At 42.0% G+C, this 17,203-nt stretch overlaps 1 protein-coding gene across 2 annotated transcripts in view; it reads left to right on the top strand.

Annotated features, from left to right (window-relative positions):
• MFSD11 (major facilitator superfamily domain containing 11) overlaps window positions 1-12,449 on the top strand; it is a 31,991-nt gene extending 19,542 nt beyond the window's left edge. For both annotated transcript variants that reach the window (XM_037810762.1, XM_037810761.1), the window contains 4 exons: window positions 9,516-9,690; window positions 10,401-10,536; window positions 11,095-11,280; window positions 12,299-12,449. In XM_037810762.1, coding sequence (XP_037666690.1) covers window positions 9,516-9,690; window positions 10,401-10,536; window positions 11,095-11,259 — 476 coding nt within the window. In that variant the 3' untranslated portion in view covers window positions 11,260-11,280; window positions 12,299-12,449. The remainder of the gene's footprint in view (window positions 1-9,515; window positions 9,691-10,400; window positions 10,537-11,094; window positions 11,281-12,298) is intronic.
• Window positions 12,450-17,203: the final 4,754 nt, after the last annotated feature.

Raw genomic sequence — 17,203 nt, forward strand, 5'->3', positions numbered from 1 at the left:
CACGGTTGATTGAGTCACATCTCCATGGAAACATCCAATCAAAAAGTTTCCAAACTAGTCAACACTAATATGTTTTCTGCCCACACAAGGTTGCATTAAAGGATATGGCTTTTTCTGGGGGGCATAATATATACAAACTGGCACAGTGCAAGTTTTTTGTCCCCCCCACCCCTTTTTTTTGCCGAATTCTGCCAGTTTTCTAATTTCATGTAGTCAAACTTACCAATCTTTTACTATTTTTTTGCCTCTGGATTTTGAGTCATAGTTAGAAAGCTTTTCCTCATATTGAGGTTAAGGAGGAATTTGCCCGTTTCTTTCAATATTTTTATAATTTTATTTTTTGTATTTAGATCTCTGACTTAGAATTTGTTCTTATTTGTGGTACAAGGAATGGATCTAATTTTATCTTTTTCCAAATGATTTTCCAGTTGTCTCAACACCATTTATAAGAAAAACAAAATTTGCCTCCGTGGTATGGGATACCACCTTTATCATACACTAGATTTTATATCTAAGATTCTGTCTCTGGGTTTCTCTTCTATTCCATTGATCTGGCTGTCTACTCACATGCCAGCGCCACACTGATTTAATTATAGAGGCTTTGTAGCATGTTTTATTGTCCTTTAGGGCTAGTCCCCCTTAGAGCTCTTCCTCTTTAGTAGTTTCCCAGCTATTCTTGTGTTTAATTTTCCATATTCAGTCTAAGATCAACTTATCTAGTTCTATTAAGAAAACAAAGAGCCTCATTGAAATTTTTATTGGGATCACGTTAAATTTAGAAATTAATTTAAAAAGATCTGACATCCTGATGTCCTAGCCAAGAACAGGATGGCTTTCTGTTTGTTCAAGTCTTTGATGGCTCTCAGGAGTGTTTTATAGTTTTTTTAATACAGGTTTTGAATATTTAAGTCTATTCCTAAATATTTAATCTATTATAAATGGGTTTTTCTCATCCATTATATCTGCTAATGGGTTATTTATGTATATGAGGCTATTGATTTTTCTATATTATGTTTTATATCCTACTACTTTACTGCTTCTAAGATTTTTCTCTTTATCACTAGTCTTGAGGCATTTGCTATGATAAGGCTTGGTATAGTTTTCTTCCTGTTTCTTGTGCTGGGTGTTTATTGAGCTTCTTAGATCTGTGGATTTATAGTTTTTATCAAATTTGGAAAAAAGTTTGGCCTTTATTTGTTGTATATTTTCTGTGCCCCTGTAGTGTAGTTCTGACACAGGTTAGGGCCACAGTCCCCGCCAGGCGGCCCTCACTTCAGACACCAGCTGCAGGTTTGGGGGTCCCCAGGCCACCTGCACTTCTGACAACTGGCTACAGATTCAGGGATTCCCTCTACTCCCTCAGGTTTGATAATACACTAGGAGGAGTCAGTGAACTCAGGAAACCATTATCCTTAACCGTTATAGTTTTATTACAGCAAGAATGATACAAATAAGGGGTCAAAAGAAGAGACTCCTAGGGGGAGATCTGGGAAGGTCTCAGGCCCCCTTGTCCTCTCCTTGTGGAATTAGGGTGCGTCACCTCTCCAGCACATCGATTACCAACCAGAGTCCAGAGCGTTTATTGGGGTTTCTGTGTGCAGGCTCGATTGATGGAGTCTGTCAGTGCCCACATGGCTGGACACTGTCTCCAGTGCCTCCCTCCCTGGAGCCAGAGCAGGGCTCCGAGTCCCCACCTTCTGAGCACATCCCTGGTCTTTCTGGGGTGGCCTGGCCCCACCCTGAGGTGTCTCATTAGCATAGGGTGTGGGCATGGTTAGGGACTCACCAGGAATAATAAAGACCCTCCTATCATAGGGAAATTCCAAGGATTTAGCAGTTGCTCCCTCCAGGAGCCGAGACAAGGGCCAAATTCTGTTAGTATCTATTAGTAGGAGAATGGGTAAATCAGGTCTCGCACGCTGTCAGCTCCCAAGCCAAATCAGCCTGCTGGAATGTTTTAAATATCCTGCCAGTGTTTTATAACAAAATTCAAATTTGTTGCCAATTAACCATACGGAGATTTCACTTGAAAATAGGGACTTGCAGCTTTTTGTGGTAGCACTCGGGCTCTTGGCCTGCATCCCACCTGGGACCACCTAGTGGAACTGAGCACCTTGGTTTGCCACAAACGCCCCTTCCGGTCCCCCCACCCCCGCTTTTATCTTCCCACTACCAGGCCCTGGGGCAGTACCCATTTATCACTGCCCGGATTGTGGTGTTCTTCTCACACATTTCCTGGTTTACTCATTTATGTTACCTGCCTGGCCTCCAGGGGCACATTTTATGATCCCTGGTTAAAGGATGATGACAGTCCACCCATCCTGCGGTGTAATGGGCAGCACAGTCCCTACCCACTGACATGAAAAGTCCAACAGCTCGAAAAAACAGGTCACAGAGCTGTGTGTGTGTGTGTATAAGAGGCAATCATCCTAACTATATATTTGCATGGGAACATATAGAAAAGGGTCTAGAGGGTACTCGGCAAACTGTTCCCAGTGGTGACATTTGGAAGATTCAGGGAACAAAGATGGTTTTCTTTCTTTATTTGGTATGCTTTTGTCTTCTACATTTTTTCCCCAAAAGCCATGATTTTTGTGTGTTGCTTTTCTACATAGAAGAGGGCGAAGAGAAAAGCTCAGTAGCTGTAGCTACTCTTTGGCTTGGACATCTCTGGTTTGGGGTGGGAGACCTTCTGCCTTGGTTTTGCTCGCTCCCTCCAGAGGGCTCCAGCTCACCCCCTCACTGCTTTCCAGATGGTCAGCCATATACTGAGTCCTCGGGGAGAGTGGCTCTGTCCCCAGCTTACCTTTCCGGCCTTACCGCTTTTTTCTCCTGAGACTGTCTGCTCGGCCCTGCGCACCTCAGGCTGACTGGGGGTGCTTCCTCCAGGCCTTCCATGGTGTGTCCATGGGCACAGGGTGCAGCTCCCTGAAAGCAAAATGAGACATTTAAAAAAAATGTGAGTTCTTTGGATGGTTGCCCCCAACACCACCCAAAATTCACACACACATGCGTGCACACACACACACCCTCATCATCTTTGCTATGAAAATCCTTGTCTTTTAAAGCCGTGCTCATCCCTAAAGCCTTTGGGATTCCTCCCCCGCAGCCGAAATTGATTTCTCTCTCCCTGGATGATGGCGCTTCGTCTCCTTGCTCTGTTTTATCTCTGCTCATCTATGGGTTTCCTGAGGGTGAAGTCTCATCTTAATCTTCCTTGAGTTCCCCCACAGTGCGAAGCCTAGGCCTCTGCAGATAAAGTAGAAGGAGCTCAGTGAAAATGTACTGGGTGAACTGGAGGTTTCAGTCGTAAGCAGCCATTCTGGGCCTTCTGTCATGACCTCATCTGTTTTATTGTTATTGTTGTTTTGTGGCCTCATCTGATTTTGCAGCTTATCTTCCATCACTCCCCTACTTGTGGCCCAAGCCCTAGCCAAATTAGGCTGTTAGCCCCTTTCTGAATGCATCTGCAGTCACCAGTAATCTGCATCTGAGATGATGTCAGCCTGTCTGTGCCTGTTGAAGTCTGCTTATTAATGTGTTTTATTAGACAGCTGCTTTTCACATGTTCATCCAAGAAGATTACACATGTATTTTAAAAAGTCAAATACTACTAAATTCCTGTAAAAAAAGAATAATGAACAGTAGTCCTCTAAACCACCCTTCCTTTTGTCCCCTCAGTCCTCCCTAGAGATAACCACGTAAGATTCTTTTGACTGTTTCTTCTGGTTTCTATTTCTAGATGTGTACGTGTTTCCATTTCTAAATAGGGGTCTTTTGAATAATCAGTTTCAGCCCTTTTCTATTGATTTCCTATGGTAGATGAGGACTTAGCTCTGTTATATTACAGTTTTTGTTGAAATTAATGTTTCTTGTTTATTACTATGCCCATGCAGATATTATTGACATATTATTGAGCATATAGTATATGAAGATTACATTTCCTTTGTTTTCCTTGGAGTTAATATTTTTAAAAATTACATGTGTCTTCCCTTTCTCCCATTCCCCCTTATACACACACACACACACACACACACACAATTTTTCCCCACCTAGCTGTCTTTGTACCCATCACTGATAGATCCCCCACCTTCCTTTGGTCCAGCAGTCTCTTATTTTCCATGAGGCCATCAAGTAGTCTGTCAGTTCCATATTTTTTTTTCTGGGACTCATCCCTCCTGGAGGCTTTGTTTATCTTTTCTGGTCTCAGTGCCGTCTAGGCCTCCTCCCCAAGCTGGGACTTCCTTTTAATGTCATTTAGGGATTCTGTTTGCCTTTTCTGTTGACTTCCTTGTTTCCTGGATCTCATGTCACCTTTTTTGGTTTACTCCTCAGTTTTGGTGGCACACAACCTCTCATTTCCTTATTAGGTAGAAATGGCAGTGCAGTCGCGGAGGGCATGGTGGGGATGGCGCTCACCTGTCTCGGAACCCCTTGGCACCGCCCTGGGCCGGCTCCCCTCTGTACCTGGTGCCAGCATTTGTCCCACGATAGCCCTTCACCACCCTTCATTCCCATCTCCATTGTGCTGGTTGCATGCTCTCTGTAACCCATGTCTTTATTCCTGGTTTACTCCTTTTGAGAAAAAATGTGTGGGAGGTGGTTGTTGAGACTGTGCATGTCTGAAAATGTTTTGATTTAATCCACATTTTGAAAAAGCTTTTATTTTGAAATAATTATAGATTCATAGGAGGTTGCAAAGAAATGTACGGGGCAGTTCCATATTCCCTTACCCAGCCCCACCCCATTCCAGCCTCCCACACAACTACAGCGCCGCGTCAAAACCAAGAACGTGACAACAGGACAATCCATCGGCTTTTTTATTTTTTTTATTTATTTATTTTTTTTTCCATTTTTATTGAGATTGTTCAGATACCATACAATTATCCAAAGATCCAAAGTGTACAATCACTTGACCCTGGGTACCCTCATACAGCTGTGCATCCATCACACTTAATTTTTGTTCAATTTTTAGAAACTTTTCATTACTCCAGACAAGAAATAAAGTGAAAGATGAAAAAAGAAAAAAAGAAAAGGAAACTCTAAACCTCCCCTATCCCTAACCAACCCCCTCAATTGTTGACTCCTAGTATTGATACCTTTGTTACTGTTTATGAAAAAATGTTGAAATACCACTAACTGTAGTATATCGTTTGTAATAGGTATATAGTTCTTCCCTATATGCCCCTCTATTATTAACTTCTAATTGTATTGTCATACATTTGTTCTGGTTCATGAAGTGATTTCTAGTATTTGTACAGTTGATCATGGACATTGCCCACCATAGGATTCAGTTTTATACATTTCCATCTTTTGACCTCCAGCTTTCCTTCTGGTGACATATATGACTCTGAGCTTCCCCTTTCCACCTCATTCACACACCATTCGGCGCTGTCAGTTATTCTCACATCTTGCTACCAACACCCCTGTTCATTTCCAAACATTTAAGTTCATCCTAATTGAACATTCTGCTCATACTAAGCAAGAGCATCTACATTTCTTCCACAAGGCAGGAGGGAGAGTCAAAGAAGGTAGAGAGGCAAAAGAAAGAGGAAACAAAAAAAAAAATGACAGCTAGGAAGCAGCAAAAGGAAAAATAACCTTAAATCAAAGTAGAATAAAGAATCAGACAATACCACCAATGTCAAGTGTCTAACATGCCTCCCCTATCCCCCCCCATCTGCATTCACCTTGGTATATCACCTTTGTTACATTAAAGGAAGCATAATACAATGATTCTATTAGTTACAGTCTCTAGTTTATGCTGATTGCATCCCTCCCCCAATGCCTCCCTATTTTTAACACCTTGCAAGGTTGACATTTGCTTGTTCTCCCTCGTAAAAGAAAATATTTGTACATTTTATCACAATTGTTGACTACTCTAGATTTCACCAAGTTACATAGTCCCAGTCGTTATCTTTCCTCCTTTCTTGTGGTGTCTCACATGCTCCCCATCTTTCTCTCTCAACCGTATTCGTAGTTATCTTTGTTCAGTGTGCTTACATTGTTGTGCTACCATCTCCCAAAATTGTGTTCCAAACCACACACTCCTGTCTTCTATCACCCTGTAGTGCTCCCTTTAGTATTTCCTGTAGGGCAGGTGTCTTGTTCACAAAGTCTTTCATTGTCTGTTTTTCAGAAAATATTTTGAGCTCTCCCTCATATTTGAAGGACAGCTTTGCTGGATACAGGATTCTTGGTTGGTGGTTTTTCTCTTTCAGTATCTTAAATATATCACACCACTTCCTTCTTGCCTCCATGGTTTCTGCTGAGAGATCCGCACATAGTCTTATTAAGCTTCCTTTGTATGTAATGGATTGCTTTTCTCTTGCTGCTTTCAGGGTTCTCTCTTTGTCTTTGACATTTGATAATCTGATTATTAAGTGTCTTGGCGTAGGCCTCTTCATATCTCTTCTGTTTGGAGTACACTGCGCTTCTTGGATCTGTAATTTTATGTCTTTCATAAGAGATGGGAAATTTTCATTAATTATTTCCTCTATTATTGCTTCTGCCCCCTTTCCCTTCTCTTCTCCTTCTGGGACACCAATGATACATACATTATTGTACTTTGTTTCATCTTTGAGTTCCCGGAGACGTTGCTCATATTTTTTCATTCTTTTCTCCATCTGCTCCTTTGCGTGTAGGCTTTCAGGTGTTTTGTTCTCCAGTTCCTGAGTGTTTTCTTCTGCCTCTTGAGATCTGCTGTTGTATGTTTCCATTGTGTCTTTCATCTCTTGTGTTGTGCCTTTCATTTCCATAGATCCTACTAGTAGGTTTTTTGAACTTTTGATTTCTGCCGTATACAGGTCCAGTTCTTCCTTTACAGCCTCTATCTCTTTTGCAATAGCTTCTCTAAACTTTTTGAATTGATTTAGCATTAGTTGTTTAAATTCCTGTATCTCAGTTGAAGTGTACGTTTGTTCCTTTGACTGGGCCATAACTTTGTTTTTCTTAGTGTAGGTTGTAATTTTCTGTTGTCTAGGCATGGTTTCCTCGGTTATCCAAATCAGGTTTTCTCAGACCAGAACAGGCTCAGGTCCCAGAGGGAAGAAATATTCAGTATCTGGTTTCCCTGTGGGTGTGTCTTAGAAAATTGCTCCACCCTTTGATGCCTCAGGTCACTGTGCTTTTCTGCCTAGCAGGTGATGCCTGTTAGCCTATAATTCTTGACTGGTGTGAGGAGGTATGGCCGTGTTCCCCCAGGCTCTGGGGTCTGGTTCTGAATGGAAAGGGCCCCACTCCTTTCCTCCTAGAGAAGACAGACCCCCCAGGTGGAGGTCATTAGCATTTCAATGGTCTCGCTCTCTGCTTGTGCTGTCTCCACCCTTCTCCGCTTCACAGCCCTGGAAACTGAAAATGACTGGGGCTTTCTCCACTGAGCCGAAAAAGAATCAGATAGTCCCCTTCAGACCCAGTCCAAGGCTCTCCCAGGTCAGTCATCACCCAAAGCCTCTGTCTGTTTTTTGGGGATGCGTACCTGTAGTGAGCAGTTCACACTTGCTACTTAAAACCTCAGTTGGAGCTCAGCTGAGCTGTATTCGCTTGCTGGGAGAGAGCTTCTCCGTGGCACCACACGGCTCCGCAGCTCGGGCTATGGGGGAGGGGGTCTCCCGACCTGGTTCCGCAGGTTTTACTTACAGATTTTATGCTGTGTTCTCGGGCATTCCTCCCAATTCAGGTTGGTGTATGATGAATGGATGGTCTCATTTGTCCCCCCGCAGTTATTCTGGATTATTTACTAGTTGTTTCTGGTTTTTTGTAGTTGTTCCAGGGGGACTACTTAGCTTCCACTCCTCTCTATGCCGCCATCTTGCCCGACTCCCCCCATCGGCTTTTTTAGATCTCAGAGTTGCACACGCACTCATGTGTGCAGTTTTGTCACACGGGTAGCCTTGCAGAGCCACCACCATAATCAAGATCCTCAACTGAACAATCTCCCAAGACTCCCATGTGTTACCCCTTTATAGCGACACCCACCTTTAATGCTTGGCAGCCACTAAGCTGTTATTTCACAATTAAGCTTTTTCACTCTGTATTCTTGTGAGTTTGGCTTTTTTCACTCAGCATGATTTCCTTGAGGCTTCTCCAAGTTGCTGTGTTCCTTCCTTTTTATTGCTGATTAGTGTTCCATGGTATGTACAGACCACAGTTTAACCACTCACCCATGGAAGGACCTCTGGTCATTTCCAGTTTGGGGCTATTAGAAATAACACTGCTGTGAACATTTGTGTACAAATTCCTGCATGTAAATAAGGCTTCGTTTCTTTGGGATAAATGTCCAAAAATATAATTTCTGGGTCATGTGGTAAGTCCATTTATAATGTTGAAAGGAACTGCCAAGCTGTCTTACAGAGTGACTGTACCATTTTACATCCCCGTCAGCAGTGTATGAGAGATCCAGTTTTTCCACATCCTTGCTGGTGTTTGGTGTTATCACTGTTTTTCATATTAGTTATTCTGATAGGTGTGTAGTAATAACACATGGTGGTTTTGATTTGTATTTCTCTAATGGGTAATGCTGTTGAACATCTTTTCCTGTGTTTATTTGCCTTCTGCATATCCTCTTTGGTGAAATGTCTGTGCATGTCTTTTGCCCATTTTCTAACTGGATTTATTGTTTTATTGTTCACCTTCCCTTTTGACTTTTAAGTTGGCTGGGTTTAGATTTCTAGGGTAGAGATCACTTTCCATCCGAATTTTAAAGGCGATGCTCCACTGACTTCTAGCTTCCAGTGTTGTTTTTGAGATATTCTAAGCCATTCTGATTGCTGAGCCTTCGTAAGCCTTTTAACCCCTCTTTGGAAGCATAAACGTAATGCTGAAATTTCACAACAAATGCCTTGAAATTCAGTGTAATACATTAGCTCTTTAAAACATGGTAGTAATTGATAAGTTGGGTCATTCTTATTCATTTCAGTTATAAGCTGTAGGTCAGAGGGAATGCTTTTGGGGTACTAGTAATTCATAGGGAAGGAATACAAGAACATTGTTGAATAGGAATGTGAGCAATTTTGATACCTTATTTTTTTGTTAATGTTAGTATTTACTCAGCATTATCATGGTCAGCAAGTGCTGAGGTGTTGGATTTCTTGAAGATATTGAACATGTGAGAATGTTTCTTCCTTGCCTCCTTGATTTTTACTTCTGGCTCCTGGGTGGTAATTTTTTTTTTAATTATTAAATTCAGTTTTATTGAGATATATTCACATACCATACAGTCATCCACAGTGTACAGTCAGCTTTCACAGCACCATTATATAGTTGTGCATTCATCACCCCAGTCTATTTTTGATCATTTTCCTTACACCTGGAAGAATAAAATTAAGAATAAAAAATAAAAGTAAAAAAGAACACCCAAATCATCCCTCCCATCCTACCCTATTTTTTGTTTAGTTTTTGTCCCCATTTTTCTACTCATCCATCCATACACTGGATAAAGGGAGTGTGATCCACAAGGTTTTCACAATCGCTCTGTCACACTGGGTGGTAATGTTTTTGCCATCTTGATTTTATAGGTGGGAGCCTCTTTGGCCTGCTGAGCAAGAACAATCGTTTTGGAAGAAATCCAGTTGTGCTGTTGGGCATCCTCGTGCATTTTGTAGCTTTTTATTTAATATTTCTCAACCTGCCTGGGGATGCCCCTATTGCACCTGCTGAAGGAACCGATAGCATGGCTTACATCAAATCCAGGTATGGCGGCGGCCGTTTTCCTAGAAATTTACAGAAGGGTGGGAGGTGATGGGTGGCTAGCTGTTTAAAATGGAGCAGCTAATTCTCTTCTGAAGGTCTGTCGTCTTTGTAAGGCATCTGTCAAGTGTTAGGGGAGCCAGAGTGAGCTTAAGTAGGAATCCAAAGAGAATCGCAAGTTTTTTTTGGAATTTTGACCTTTTTCCCCAGCTAAATGTTTTTCTTGATCTGTGAAAGAACACTTAAGTATCTGATTTGAATTTTATATTTCTACTTTTTGAGCAATGACAAATCCAGAAATTAGGGCCTGGAGGAAGAACCAAGAAGAGCCAAGAAGGATCTGCCAGCTGGGTAGGCTGTTGAGTCATTTTGGACTTGTCTATAGGTTTTGAGGCTATTTTTTTAATTCACTCAACTCTCATGTTTGTTATAGACACAGACATTCATGTCTGGAGCCGCAATTCAAGGGGCACCCAGTCCACAAAACAGTGTTTGCTTCCCAAACAGTTAATAGATCAGAGTTCACTAGAATTAGAAGGCGAGTGAGTTTGAGAAAGACTGCAGCATAAATTCAGCATAAATCCAATGTTTATTCTTTTTTCTTAATGTTTGAAACTTGAAGGTAAAATGATTTTGTGGGTGGGTTGATTTTACATTTTAAATGGTTCTAGCAAATACTGGTAATAAGCATACTAAATTATTTCTTTATTCAGCAAAGAAGTCGCCATCTTTTGCAGTTTTCTGTTGGGCCTGGGGGATAGCTGCTTCAATACCCAGCTGCTCAGCATTTTAGGTTTTCTCTATTCCGAAGACAGCGCTCCAGCTTTTGCGGTCTTTAAGTTTGTTCAGGTAATCTCTTTTCTTCTTCAGATTGTGCTTAAAGTGCTTAGCCTTTGTTGTCTTTGGAACTGGTATTGTGAGTTTTAAATGAAAGTCAGGGACATCCTTTAAAAGGGTTTGTGATTAGAATCGGAAGCAATGAGTTATGTGATTTTTTTCATTCCCCACTTGTATATGAAATTTAAAAATTGTTCTGATCTCTATGGCTTAAATTAGAAGTTTCCTCCCTAGGTACCCAAATGCCATTCTTTCATAATACAGACAGATGTACTTCTCACTGTGTTTTTGTACTCCAATTATTGTGTTTTGTTTTATTATTCCAATTTTTCACAAAATGGCTATTTCAATTAGTGAAGATTGTAGCCAACTTATTTCCAGCTGTGTGGGAGTCCAGGGCACATGCTTGTGAGTTAGTGACAACAGAACCACAGCTGGATGGCGAGAGAGCAGAAGCACTGCCTGCTGGTAGCAAATGTTCTCTGGGTCAGAGAGTCGGGGCCTCTTGGCTGAAATTCTGGCGCTGCTAGCCGCCGGGGCGCATCTGTGACTTGTGTTCTTTGTTCCCAGTCCATTTGTGCAGCTGTGGCGTTTTTCTACAGCAACTACCTTCTCCTTCATTGGCAACTCCTGCTCATGGTGATATTTGGGTTTTTTGGAACTCTCTCATTCTTCACGGTGGAATGGGAAGCTGCCGCCATCGTAGCCCGTGGCTCCGACTACCGAAGTATTTGATCAGGATGCCCGTGAGAGGAGGTGAGCTTCCGCAGGGAACGCGGCTGGATGACAGGATCGCGGGGAGAAGCCTTCATTCAGTTTCGCTGTATTTTGGATAATGTTCAGGATGGAAAATCAAAGAATTGAGACTATCAAATCATCCAGAGTCGGTATTTAAGTTTACAGATATTAGATATTTAAAACAAGTGGAATAAGGGAAACCTGTCAATTATGATTGTTCACAGGTGTTGCTTTTCAATTCATCCATCTCAAGTTTCTTATAATCACGTTATAGAATGTAAATGTTTCCTCCTGTTCGCATCAAAAGGTTCTGCCTAGATTTAAAGTACTAGGCCTGTGTCAGATCAACCTTGCTGGTGGGGAGTATGTTTTACCGTATAATAATAGGGAACATAGGCCACCCCACAAATGTGTCTGGGAATGGCATTAAAATAAACACTGAGATGCTGAAATGGAAATCTTAACCTTGAGAAGATTTGCACTTTCTTCTTTAAATGTTTTGTTCAAACATTTTTCTTTTCCTTGTGGTTCATAGCAGGGAGTAGCCAATTAAGTATTTCTAAATGATGTAAAAATTGTTTTAAGTCTTAAGCAAATGAGTCTAATAACCATAAAATAACAAAAACACATTAAAAAAAATAACCTAAAACACCAGAGGAGGACTTTTGCTAGTAATTTGCCTGGAAGATGAAATCTGAGCTCTGGGGCGGGCTGCCCTCACGTACACGCCCTCCTATAGCAGATGCCATTCCACACACATATGCCTGGGAATGGAGTGTCAGTATCTGGAGAGATGTTTGAATGGAAATATTAACTTTCCTCCATCAGAGCTCACTTAAAGCAATGTTTTTAATTGATATATGGTTCACATACTATAACGTTCTCCATTTTGAAGTGTACAGTTCAGTGGTTTTTAGTAGATTCATAAGATTGTACAACCATCACCAGTAGCTAATTCCAAAACATTTTCATCACCTCGAAAAGAAGATCCATATATACTCTTCAGCAGTTGTTTCCCATTTTCTCTTCCTCCCAGCTCCTGGCAACCAGTGATCTCCTTTCTGTCTTTATGGATTCACCTATTCTAGACATTTCATGAAAATGGAAGTGCTCACTGTTAAATGTGATATTCAACTGTACAAATCAAGAGTTTTCTGGCAAAATAAATTCAGCCAGGAGGACAATAATACATTGTTTTCCATTATTTTTTTTTTAACTGCTAGAAATTTAGAGATTTTATAGTTGGCTGACAAATACGAAGACTTATGCTAGAGCTGGATTTTCAAATATTTCATGGCAAGTGCAGCGAGTCATAAAACCCTGCAACAGCTAGAATTTTTAGAGAAATTAATTTGTGTGGACAGCACACTCTTGTCCCTGGTTGTAAAGTTTTAGTGTTCTTTCTTACAGCTGAGATGAAGTCAGTTGGCTTAGTCGATTCGGGATAAATAATTTGTAAATGCTGTTTCAGGATTAATGCAAACAATTTGTTGTCTCTTTAAGTACATTGTTACTTACCCAGGTGTATTAATTTTCTATTGCGGTGTAAAAAACTACTGCCAAACATAGCAGCTTAAGAACCACGTTTATTATCTGATAGCTCCTGTGGATCAGGAATCTGGGTGTGGCTTAGCTGGGGCTCAGGCCATCGCCAAAGTCATCTCAGGGCTGAGTCCACTCCAGGCTCATTCACATGGTCAGCGGCAGGATTTGGTTCCTGGGGCTATTGGCCAAGGCCACCACGGGCAACGTGGCAGCTTGCTTCGTAGTGAGAAGAGCTGGAGAGAGGGTGCCAGCAGGATGGAAGTCCCAGTCTCGCATAACTTCATCTCCCAAGTGGCACCCTGTCACTCTGCTATATTCTCTTCACGAGAGGCAAGTCACCAGGCAGCACACAGTGAAGGGGGAGGGGATTCCGCACGGGTGTGACCACCCCAGCCTGGGGTCATGGAGGGCCATTGCACCAGGCTGCCGGCCGTGCCAGGCGTGCCCTGTCTCACATTTAGGATGAGACCTGTGTCCTACGTTCCCAAGTCACCCATTCTCCCGAGCGCTTCTTCCTCTGTTCATGATGGATCTGCACAGCTGCCTGGCAGACGAGGCTTACATGGCCTCTGTTGGTGACATGTAACGTTGGATTACCACCTGTAGGGTGCCTGGTGATCATTGGTAAAAGGGAAAAAGGGGCCTCAAGCAAGGCCCCGTGCTGGATCTGTCAGGGACGCGACTTCTCCCAGCTGCCTCCCACCTGCCATGTGCTGTATCACTCCCTGTAGTTCTGTACTCACGAACCTTGATTTTTGAGTTGTTTTTTTTTTTTTTTTACTCACTTTCATGTCTGTAAATAGTGTTGAATATGGTGGGCTCTTTTAGATGACTGGATAACATTAAAAATTCTCAACATTAGTTGAATTGAAATGAGATGTGGCAATGAAATAAAGGGTTTAATTTTTATGCTTGTCTTATATATGCTGTTGAATACCTCTAGGTAAGTAAAAGCTTTTTCTTGGTCTCATGTGAGTGTGTGTGTGTGTATATATACGCGTGGGTGTGGAACTTTTTAATTGCAGGTTTCATATTGAATATATTAAAATTTGGCTTGGACCTTGAGCAACCTTTATTGAATCGTGGATGTTCTCCTCTGAGCAGGAGAAATTTTTATTTTATCTCCAGAATTCTCTCATACCCAAGTGGTAGAAAACCTTTGTTCATACAGAGGACTTCTTTCCTTTGGGAGGTTTTGTTGGTTGGTTGATTTGTTGTTTATTGACTTATATCCAGTAAATCCCCTGGGAGTTTTTAAGCTGCCAAAATACAAATAAGTTTGCCAATTAATAGTTAAAATATTTTGGGGCGCTACCTCAGTGCCTGTTGTCGGGTTCCCCCGACCACCCCATGTTGGGAGATTTACTGGGAGGGCTCAGCACACAGCTGTGCTCACGGCTGAGGTTTGTTGCAGTGAAACAGGAAGGATTCGCAGCTGGACCCCAAGGAGAAGGACCGGGTGGAGTCTGAGGGCGCCCACGTGCATTCCTTGCCCCCACCCCCCCAGCAATGAACAGCAGCCACAGGTGAGTGCGAGCTTTCCGCCCAGGGAAGCCCAAGTGTCCGGGGTTTCTAACGGGGGCTGGTCACGTAGGCACCCTCCCTCGCTGAGCAACTGCCGAATTCCAGACCCCGAAGGAGAGCAGGTGTTCAGCTGCAACCACATGGTCTGTGTGAGCCGGCTGGGTGCCGGGGCCGCCCTTGGTGTTTAACTGGGGACTGAGCCAAGGGCCAGCCAAGCAAGCGAGCCTTTAAGGAGGTGCTGTTTAACCCTTTCTGCACAGTGCCAAGGAGGGGTTATGTAGTGGTCTAGAAAACAAGGTCGTACAGCGGGAAAAGCCTTGGCGTGACCCAGCCCTGGGTTTATTGCTGTCAGGGAGCTGTTAAGCGTTTCCTTTACGCAATAATCCTTAGAATTGCTCTGCCTTGTTCGAAAATGACCTTTATTGGATGAGAATCTCCAATCATCACCCTACTCCCCATTCTGAGACTTCCCATGAGAGCTTTGTGTCAGGGACACTTGGAATTTGCTCTCAAGGATGATACCGTCTAGGCGTCACACCTGTATGAATGTCAAAGACCACTGTGTCAAGGCTCTAGGGGATGCTAGAAACTGTCACTGCTTTTCTGGGTTCAAGTTTTATCATGAATTAAGTCATTTCAATAGAAAATGTGTACCCTTCCTTATTTTCTGAAATTGAGAGATTTTTTACATCGCTGAAAGAAAACATTTTTTTTGCAATATGGCATAAGTGATCGGTTCTGTTACTTTTGGTCCAATAAGAAAATGGATGTCTTGGACAAATTGGATCAAATTCCAGCCACATATGGGGAATAAAGGTAAGACTGCAGTCCTTTGTTATATGATCACTGGGAAATGATCATGAATATGTTTTATGGATATTGATTATTTTTACATTTTTATTGTGAAATGTAACATATATACAGGAAAGTGATAAGTTTCAAAGTACGATTTAACAAGTAGGTAGAGAGCAAATTTCAAAGAGTGTTATGTCAGTTATTTCCTTCTGGCTATTCTAATACCCTAGAAACTAAAAAGCAATATTTATATAAAGAGTCAGTGTTTGTAATTCTTTGTTAAATCCTATCTTGTCTGTTGCTGCCCTCCCTCTCGTTTGATCACTTTCTCAATCTTCAGGGATGTCTGAACCATCCTAACTTGTTCATATTGAAAAGGGGTGTCGACTTACAGGGAAGGGGATGCATCTGGTTGATATTCTTGAAGAGGCTGTTGCCTCTGGGTTTTGGGACTTAACTGGCATAGGAACACTCTGGAGGATTCAAGTTTCTGAAAATTAAACTTAGCGAGTGAAACTTTTATAGTGTCTCACATAGACTACTGGGATATTGATTCTTAAGAGAGTAGTTTTGAATAGCTAATGACCCACTGAAGTGTAACATAACTATGGTTTGTGTGTGTGTGTGTGTGTGTGTGTGTGTGTGTGTGTTTGGGTTCTTTTTGTTTGGTTGCCAGCAAGTGAAAAAGACAAATATTTTCCCTACAATTCAAATTTTTTAAGAAATATGGAACATTTTTAAATGTGGGGGGAATCTCTGACTCTTGACAGTCTGTGTGGTTTCTTTTTGTTGACCCATAATATATTAAATTTTAATACGAGGAAGTATATTTTTGCCCATTTGTGGTAGGCCAAGAAACTATGTTTCAGAGTAGCTTTCAACCTGGACATTACTTTCAACTTTGTATTTAAAATAGCCTGAATGTGCCATGAGCATTTCTGGTGAATCTGGTTGCAACTGATGGTTTTTTGGGGGCTGCTATTGAATCTGGAAGGTTTGGCATTTTTATCACAAATGCTTGTGCCCTAATTTTGTGTGAACCGAGATGGATACTTTAAAGAAAAACTGATGGCAGTTTTAGAGAAGTTGAATCCAAAGAAGGCTCATTTGGACATTTATTTTTTACTTTATTTCAATTCATAGGTCCTTTTTTTTTTTCCCTTCCTTAAAATGTGGTTAGATAGTCCCAATTCTTCAATTTTTCTTGTTTACATTCTATGCCTGTTTGCCTTTTTTTAAATTCATATATTGGTTTAGTTCTCTTTATTTTGCATTTTAAAAGGGATCTTTTGGGATGATTGTCACATGAACTGACAGTCTTTTGGTAATTCATATTGAAGACAACTGTGAGAGCATATGAGTTAAAAACATGTTTTTCCTCTGCTGCTTTTTTGTGGTTACAACCATTCAAATAAAAGAGGAGCTGAGCAGATGTTTTCTGTTGGCATGTTGGCTAAGTAGTCTGTCAAACTGACGGTGCTGTCAGAGGGAGCTGGGCAGGGGCAACTCAGCTGGCTGTCCCCCCATGGGAGCTGTGCTTTCTGAGCACTGCACTGTTTGAGCTTGATTCTGTGGGAAATGATTTGTTTTTGCACCCAGAGCTTGCTTTAGATGCAAGGTTACCACCTTTCCCCCAGCACACCCTTTGACTCAGGAACCATTTTGGCACCTTCCATTATTTTGCAGGATGGAGTGCATCATCTTTGGCATACAGCGTGTTTTCTTGCCTGAGAGATCAGCTCTTTCATTTTCTCAATAGTGTCATCACTGAAACTAGTAGCAAGTGAATAGCCCAGTGCAGGTGTTATGGGTTCAACTGTGTCTCGCAGAAAGACGTGCTCAAGTTCCAACATCTGGCCCTGTAAATGTGGCCTTATTTGGAAATGAGGTCTTTGGAGAAGTGATGAGTTAAGATGAGGCCGAAGTGGATTAGGGTGGGCTCTAAGAAGTGTCCTTCTAAGAAGTGGGAAGTTTGGATGCAGCGGAGCAGGGAGTAGAAGGCCACGTGACGGAAACACACACAGAGCTGGAGCGATGCAGCTGGGAGACACCAGGAGTTAGGGAGAGGCAAGGACGG

The sequence above is a fragment of the Choloepus didactylus genome, chromosome 18 (assembly GCF_015220235.1).
Source record: "Choloepus didactylus isolate mChoDid1 chromosome 18, mChoDid1.pri, whole genome shotgun sequence".
Taxonomy (NCBI): Eukaryota; Metazoa; Chordata; class Mammalia; order Pilosa; family Megalonychidae; genus Choloepus; species Choloepus didactylus.